Consider the following 8632-nt stretch of genomic DNA (forward strand, 5'->3'; position numbering starts at 1 on the left):
GGGACTCCAGGATCATGACCTGAGCCGAAGGCAGTCGCTTAACCAACTGAGCCACCCAGGCGCCCTTTTATGTACTTTCTGAATTGTAATTTTCCAAGGAGAAAAGCTTGGGGATGATTTAGACATTTGTTCAGCTACAGTTATCGTATCTCTCATATTGTTTTATAACTAGGATTTTGAGGTGCAGCTAAACATTGTTTTATACCAGTTCAACTTTTATCTTTTTAGACAAATTTTCAAACAGTTTCTGACAAACAGAGTGCTGAAAGATCCGAAGCAAAGGCGATTTTTCAAGTCCAATGATCTTTATGAGCTGTTCACTCTGACGAGTCCTGACGCATCCCAGAGTACTGAAACAAGTGCTATTTTTGCAGGTATTACATAAAATATGTTCACTTAAAATAATAAAGTACAGAAGAATTATGTCATGTAACTTGAGCGTGTTTTTCCCCTTTGCAGGAACTGGCTCAGAAGTTCAGGCTCCCAAGCTCCATTTAAAAAGAAAACTTCCGCCGGCCTTTGGAGCAGACCATAATGTTCCAATATGCAAAAAGTTTCCTGATTCTAATGTATCCACAAACGAGGCCACATCATCTAAAGAGAAATCTACAGCTATAGGAGCTGAAGTGAATGCAGTAACTTCTGATCCATGCAATCCTTTGAAAGATGCCCCCCAAATCCCTAGAACTCCACCTGGCAGTGATGGGCCTAGAGAAGACATGAACACAGTGTCTAGGCTAGAGGAATCATCCGTGATTAGTGGACATGGGGATTGTTCAGATTCTCTGAGAATCAGTAAAATGGACGGGCTGTCTAGTGAGGAAAACATCAATGAAAAGCAGGGTCTTTCCGACAGAAGAGAAAGCTGCCAGGCTCAGACAGAGCCTCTTTGGGAGAATAAGCCATCGGAAAGTAATTTTTCTAAGCACAAGTCAAAAACGAAACATAGTGCACTGGAAGAAGAGCCCCTGGAGCAGCATCGGACACCAACACAGAAGCTGAAGAGCCCTAAGCATCGCAGAGATGCCAAGTTTGAAGGAACTCGAATTCCACACCTCGTGAAGAAAAGGCGGTACCAGAAGCAGGACAGTGAAAACGAGAGTGAGACCAGTGAACAGAGCCATGATGATTATGTCTTGGAAAAGCTTTTCAAAAAGTCAGGTAATCTTTTTGCTAAATTTGCTGCAGGTGTGCTAGGAACAGAAGCGGAGTAGGCTGTTTCTAGCAGTGGCAGCCTTGACTCACAGGGCAGAGTGGGCTCTCAACTGGAAGTATCTTTTCTTCTCTAAAATTCAGATTTGAAATGTATCGACATTTTGAAAATCGTATTCACCTCTCTTTTCTGAAGACCTAGAGGAATTTGAAACTCTGGAGAACAACAGTCCTTGACTTACAGCCACACACAGGAGGGGTGCAATGCTTTAAGTAGGTTTGTACTACTGAACGGGTGATAGGAAGTTTTTGTACGTGGTGTATTTACCTGATTTTCCAACCACAGGAGATTAAAGTAACAGCCATGGGGGAGAGGCAGGGGCAGGCCAGGGCAGACACTCTGGAAGTAGGAAAGCTAGCTCGCTCACATCAAGGGAGAAGACTCAGGAAAGCAGACTCAACAGTTGCTCAGAACCGGGGAGGACAGGCAGTCCTACATAGCTTTGTCATCCTTGGGGGTGTTGTCTTGTTCAGGCCTTGGCACTCACTGGGTTCACAGTATGATGGCCCCGAGTTACCAGACATCACTGTTCGTGGTTCTCGGTGTGGGAAGGCCAGGTTTCTGTACGGCATTTCAGAAAGAGACCATCTGGGCCTGATACTTTTTTGTAAGGTAGTTTATTGGTAACTCTTTTTTCTATAGTTCCTGGTCTTTTCCTAGGAAATGATCTCTTTTGTCTAGTTTTCAAGTTTTATTTGCACAGAGGCATTGAAAATCTTCTTGTAACAGTTTTTTAAAAATTTGTTTCTGTTTCAAGATAATTTCTCCCTGGTCATTTCTAATTTTGTGTATTTCCTCCACCCCTTTTGTGGTCAGGTTAAGCTAGTGGTTTATTTTGTGATTTTTCTTAAAAACATAAACCAGCATTTTAATTTATTAATTAGATCTATGGTTGTTCTCTACCTCATTAGTTTTTGCTTTTATCTTTATTACTTTCTTCTTTGTGCTTTTGTTGTTGTGTTTCAGTGAGTTTTTTTGGCTTAATTTTTATAAGACTCTTTGACTTGGAAGTTTAATTCATTTGTTTTTATTCTTTCATTTCTATGGATATATAAATATTTAAGGCTGTGAATTTTCCACTCATACCTGCATTAAATTCATTTTCATGATCATTACTTTTTAAAAATTCTATAATTCTGGTTTATATTTTTATATTTTTCCCTTCAATAAAGAATTGATTAATAAGAGGTTTTAAAATTTTCTGGATAGCAGGGATGTTGAAGTTGTGGTGACAGAGGCATTATGCTTCAATTATTATAAAACGGGTAGTGAATAGTCCCTACCTTGTAGGGTAATGATGAAGGTGAGTGGCAACGGCATTTGTAAAGTTCCTGGGTCATGATAGTCACCTTGGTAAATAGCTGAAAGTGTTCATTATTTTTTCTCTACCCACAACATACTAGACTATACAGAAGAAAAATGTGATTGTGTACAAACTGAAACAATATGTCATGGTTTCCTTTGTTCTTGCTAGTCGGTGTGCACAGTGTCATGAAACACGATGCCATCATGGATGGAGCCAATCCGGATTATGTGCTGGTGGAGGCAGAGGCCAACCGGGTGGCCCAGGATGCCCTGAAAGCGCTGAGGCTCTCCCGCCAGCAGTGTCTGGGAGCGGCGTCTGGTGTTCCCACCTGGACGGGCCACCGGGGGGTTTCTGGCACACCAGCAGGAACAAAGTAAGAGATTATACTGCTTTGCCCTGCATGGGAGGAGGCCATACCGTCTAGGCTAGGAATAGAGCCAGGGCAGGTGTGGTAGAAAATCTCTCAGGGAGGGATTGGGTCGGCCAGATTTGCAGGACTTGGGGAAAGACATAGAATCTGACCTCCTTCCTTTACATTGTCCCCTGCTTTCCGAAGCTGAGTTTTCAGGGGAAGGAGACGTGATCTGTTTTGTTTAAGAGTTGATGTTAAAAATAAGAGACACAGAATAGTGATTACACTTTAATGAGATGATTAGCTGGTGTTCCGCAATCAGTAATGACTGTGCTATTTGGTATACTGGTTTAGAATAATCTTCCTACCTGGAATTTGAGGATAGTTTCCATCATATGTTGAACAAGATACTGAGTGGTTCTTACTTGAGATGCATCAGTTACTTCCTAGGAGAGTAAAGTAGAAAAATTGAAGGGGATGAGCATCATGGCTATCAAAGAATAACCTTGCAGAAGAAAACTTTTCCAGGAAAAGATTAAGTTGTTGAAAGGGCATTTTCATCTCTTAAGTCACAAAAGCAAACATTCTATCTACTGTGATTCTTTTCCTTACTTAGGAGTAGATTTGGTCAGAAAAGGAATTCCAGCTTCTCTGTGCAGCATCCTTCTTCAACATCTTCAAAGGAGAAATGCCAGGTAATATGATAGCCTAGCTGCTTTTCATGTCTGAGACTTGCGTGATTGAATTGCCATGAAAATTTAACCTGATTCAGATGGGAGGAAAAACACTGGCATAATGACACCTGGTATTTGTTTTGTAGGCTCTGATTAATGAAGCATTTTCATTTGAAGCTAAAAGGACCAGCCAACTTTGTAAAAGAGTCTTAAACTCAAATCTGTAGCAGAATCTCTGTTTTGCCCCAAGAAAGTGAACACAGGGGATAGGTGATGTGAGTTGCTGCCCATGCAGCCTGCTCCATCCAGAGGTGAAGTACCAGCTTCAGAGAGCACTACCCTCTAAAATGAAGGTTGAGAAAACCCCCTCAAATGTTGTGTGTAATTTACTAGCTGCTGGAGCCTTGTGCCCGTCTCTCCCTGTCCTGGGACCCCCTGGGCGCCTTGAGTGCTTCACTGAGTAAAAGATCAGACCAAACTCTGTTATGCAGTGCTCTCTCTTGGGTCTTTTCTGGTCAAGGGTTATGTTGCTGATAAAAGTTGAAGACTCCCAAGTTCAGATTCCTATTTTTTAATAACCTTTTTTGACTTCCCATGTTATGTTCTTTTAGCAGTAGAGATGTTGAAAAAAAGTTAGATTTGTGTTGTTGTTCTAGGGCAACTCACATGAGGCGTAAAGTGGGAAGAGTCAAAAGATTTAAAAGTGAAGAGAAGGAAGCACAGTTCTGCAGTTGTTCCTTGTCCCGCAGTGCCTAGATCGGGGTGGATTTGGGAGGAAGAACGGGAGAAGCCTGCGGAATCCGCGCCTCCTGGAACCCGCTCTCCCGCCAAAGGGAGGCTTGTTGCCCGCCCCCCCCCCCCCCCCCCCCCCCCCCCCCCCCCAACCCACGAACAGGCCCCCCCCCCCCCCCCCCCCCCCGCATACACACATAGAATGGTGATGAAGTGAAGAGTGCAGTTTGGGGGATTTGGGTGTTTTCAGAAATGTTCTTTAGTGGTGGGTGGGTTTCAGTGCTTGACTTGCCCCCTCCCTTTTCTTCGGCGGTCTCGTTCTTCCCTGTCCGCCTCACTGCCTTAGGCTCAAGTGTTCGTTTATGGCTCCTCAGGGCTTTGGGGGAAGTGATGGGAGCATGAACTAGAAGCTGACGTGTCACTGCAGTGGTCTTCTTTCTCCAGGATGGTGTCACAAGAAAGGATGGAAAGGATAATGCTTCTGAGCACTTCAGTGGAAAAGTGGAAGATGCAGAGTCTTCACCCGGGTCCCTCTCTTCGTCTTTACTGTTGGCTAAAATGAGAGCTAGGAACCACCTGATTCTGCCAGAGCGGCTGGAAAGTGAAAATGCGCACCAAGAGGCATCTGTTCCACCCTCCTCCACCACTGAGCATGATGACCTACTGGTGGAAATGAGAAACTTCATTGCTTTTCAGGCCCGTGTTGATGGCCAGGCCAGCACTCGCGAGATACTGCAGGCGTTCGAATCCAAGTTATCAGCCTCACAGTCTTGTGTCTTTCGAGAACTGTTGCGAAATCTTTGCACTTTTCATAGAACTTCTAGTGGTGAAGGAATATGGAAACTTAAGCCAGAATACTGCTGATCAACATTACTTTTTAAACTTTCAGTTTCCTAATGGAAATGTCTATTGATTATGGGATTAATAATCATGTTCGTCAACAGAAGTTTGCTGCATTTGATGTTTACTTTGAATGATATCTACCTCATAATTTAAAACTTTAAGGAAGAAGAAATTCATCTCTAAAACTTAAAAGTTTTAAAAATATGTGGGTTGATTATTTTATTCTGACCCTATGAATTAATGTTGCAAAATCAGGGACCAGTTAATCCTTGGATCACATTTGTTCCTTTACCCAAAAGATGCCGTCAGGGAGCACATTACTGCTCATTTAGATGTTTGTAGACCAGAAATCTCAAGAATTATTTTTACTGGTGCTAAAAACATGTCTTATATTCAGTCAGACCTGTTCAATAAATTAGTTCACCAATATTTGATAACAGATACTTATTTTTGGTGCGTAGCTTTTAAACGTTTAAATTTATCATTTGCCACACATAAAAAATGAGACTTACTGTCTTTTGAATATACTAATTGCCTTTAAATAGTCTTCCTTTTAAGGTACTGTAAATTGGCAGGTATTTTTCATTAGTAAAGCATGAAATAGCGTGGTAATAAATGATGAGACCTGTACTTGCAGAAGGTTGTAGTGTACTCAGCTTATATTGGCTTAGCTTTAAGCAAAGGGCATCTTTTTACCCCCTATGGGGACTCTTGGTTTTAGGAAAATAAAATATATTATCTTAACACAAACCTTAAGCAGAACCAAAAGTGGGTACAAATAGAACACACACATGCACAGAAACATCACTCCAGACCACAGCTGATATGCCATGATTGCCATGTAGTGACCACCACTGTGGCCCACTCTCTCTGCTTGTGCGCTGGGAGGCGACTTGGAGCATTTTTAATTTTATTTATTGTTTGCTTTTCTAAGGATGCTGATTACTTTGTAATGGGCACCATTGTTCTCCTTATGTATCATCTTCTTTCCAGTTGTTTTCACCTCTCTTTGTCCTTTGCATTCCGTGACTCTCCTGTACTAGACATTTGGTTTTCAGCTGTTTTCTGGCTGTTGCTTATGTGTTTATAGTTCTGTGATGGTGTCGTTTTGATCCTCAGTTTGTTTTCCTAGCTTTGATATTCTTGTTTCCTTCTCTTTGTTGTTTTATCATCTCAGCACTGAAGTCTGGTTTTCTTAAATTCATTACACTGCTTAAATTTCTTCTAGAGCTGTCACAATGCAGTTTGTTTCTTGGGTTTGTTCTCTGTGGCATGCTGTTTTTCCTCTCTGCTTTTTCTCTATCATGCTTGCCTTCCTCCATGCCATTTCTTTACATCTTGCTTATGTTGCAAGTGAGCAGCTCTGTCCATATCTGTATGCTCTTCCCTGTGACCCAGAGAGAAGGGATTTGGGTTTGGGGGTTGGGAAGAGCCTCTGCTGGGCACCATGCAGCTCTGGTTGGAGGATTTGCATTTTACCCCTCTGTTCGGAGATTTTGTTAAATAGCTCGGGCCAAAGAATCCCTCCCCCTAGGCAGGAGATGTCATAGAGTCATGATTCCCACCAGGATTTTCTGCTGCCTTTTTTTTTTTTGAATTCTGGCCTACTCATTTTATTCTGTTTTTAGAGTGATTTATGTATTGGAGGAAAAAGATTCTATTATTTTCTTCAGTCTGCTATCATTATCTAGAAGTCATAGAAGGGATTTTTAAACAGCTCAATAAATCCTAAACTTGAGAATTTGGCTCAGAAGGGAGTCAAAACTCATGACAGTTTTGTTTCTGGGAAGTTCTTTTTTTATTTTTATTTTTGTATTCATTAGCCTGTAAGAAAATTGCTTCCCTCTTATTCTCAGATTGAATGCAGTTCATTATCTTTCTGAAATCTGAACTCTACTGAGAGAAGTTTTTTTTTTTTTTTTTAAAGATTTATTTATTTGAGAGAGAGAGTGAGAGCACGAGCAGGGGGGAGGAAGAGGCAGACTCCCCACTGAGCAGGGAGCCCCATGCGGGGCTCGATCCCAGGATCCAGAGATCATGACCTGAGCCGAAGGCAGACTTAACTGACTGAGCCACCCAGGCGCCTCAAGAGTGAGAGAAGTTGTAGCCTTCTCATCAAATAGAAAATGCCATCAAAAGTTACGATGCAGTACAAGCAGGGTGGTCCTCACTCTTGTTCTTGTCTCAGCTCTGCCACTGGCATGCTAGGACCTTGGGCAGGTCGCTGTCCTGCCTGTTTCTCAGTGTGGGCATCTGTAAGCGTTGTCATGCCTCCCAGGTAGAGAGGTTTCGAGGAAGATACTCTAAGTGTAATATTTTTAACAATAGAGAGTAACTTATTCGTTTAGATAGAATCTACTTTTTGGAACTTTAAAAGCTTTGTACAATGTAGACAGATTTAATGTATTTAACGTGTTATATTGGTATCAAGCTACAATAAAGGATTTTAAAATTTTGTGAAATTTTAAAACTTCCTAGTTCATACGTGAATATACTATCACCGTTTAAAAAATTTCAGGCAATTATTGTCTCCTCACTGTTGTTCCTATTCCAGCGATAAGGACTATAGTTAGTGTGTATTTATTCTTCCCAGCTGTTTTTCCATGCATTTGCAAATACATGGTGGCAGAGATTGCTGCTGTTATAGCATTTCCCCCTTCTTCCTTTACTGATGATTTTCTGGAGTTTTACCTGGACGCCTGGCGGGTGAAGACTCAGCTTCCCTGCCTCCCTGATAGTTAATTGTGGCCCTGTGACTGGGCAGTGGGATATGAGTGGAACTTCCAGATTGGGCCCTTAAATAAGGGATTGGGTGTATACTCCTCTTGCTGGCTGAGATTCTGGGGGGACCTTAAGCAGTGATACGGGAGCGACAGAGGTTGTGTGTTGAGGCTGGAGAAGCTGGCCTGCAGCCTTGAACTGCTTTCCTTCTACCTGTTACTTAAGAGCAAAATAAATTCCTGACTTGCTTAAAACCACTGTCTTTTGGAGTCTCTTTATCACAGAAGTAGCTTTGTTTTATAGGTGTGATTTAATACATAAATCCCGTGGACGGGATTATATATTCCTTACTGTTTTGCAGCTAGCTTTTCATTTAATGTTATATGCAAGACATATTTCCATCCCTGAAATTATAGCTCTACCTTCATGGAACTGCTGGATTAAAAATGACATAGATTTTTAAAATTTTTAGAAATTTTTAAATTTAAATTCAATTTAATTAGCATACACTGTATTATTAGTTTCAGAGGTAGAATTCAGTGATTCATCAGTTGCATACAATGCCCAGCTTTGCCCATTACTTCAAGTGCCCTCCTTAATGCCCATCACCCAGTTACCTCATCCCCCCATGCCCCTCCACTCCAGCAACCCTCAGTTTGTTCCCTAGAGTTAAGAGTCTTTTATGATTTGCCTACCTCTCTGTTTTCGTCTTTTTCCTTCCCTTCCCTATGTTCATCTGTTTTCTTAAATTCTACATAATTGAAAAAAATGACAGATTTTTAATTTTAATG

At 41.6% G+C, this 8632-nt stretch overlaps 1 protein-coding gene across 7 annotated transcripts in view; it reads left to right on the forward strand.

Moving 5' to 3' along the window:
- ERCC6 (ERCC excision repair 6, chromatin remodeling factor) overlaps positions 1 to 8095 on the forward strand; it is a 77272-nt gene extending 69177 nt beyond the window's left edge. For 6 of the 7 annotated variants that reach the window (XM_025880590.2, XM_025880591.2, XM_025880592.2 and 3 more), the window contains 5 exons: positions 229 to 374; positions 460 to 1161; positions 2688 to 2892; positions 3488 to 3566; positions 4722 to 8095. In XM_025880590.2, coding sequence (XP_025736375.1) covers positions 229 to 374; positions 460 to 1161; positions 2688 to 2892; positions 3488 to 3566; positions 4722 to 5141 — 1552 coding nt within the window. In that variant the 3' untranslated portion in view covers positions 5142 to 8095. Of the gene's footprint in view, positions 1 to 228; positions 375 to 459; positions 1162 to 2687; positions 2893 to 3487; positions 3567 to 3691; positions 3899 to 4721 lie in introns of all 7 variants that reach the window. The other variant, XR_003209970.2, reaches the window with a different exon arrangement.
- The last annotated feature ends 537 nt before the right edge of the window (positions 8096 to 8632 follow it).

Source organism: Callorhinus ursinus, unplaced genomic scaffold (assembly GCF_003265705.2).
Source record: "Callorhinus ursinus isolate GAN/ISIS: 27379988/994484 unplaced genomic scaffold, GSC_fseal_2.0 scaffold20, whole genome shotgun sequence".
NCBI lineage: Eukaryota > Metazoa > Chordata > Mammalia > Carnivora > Otariidae > Callorhinus > Callorhinus ursinus.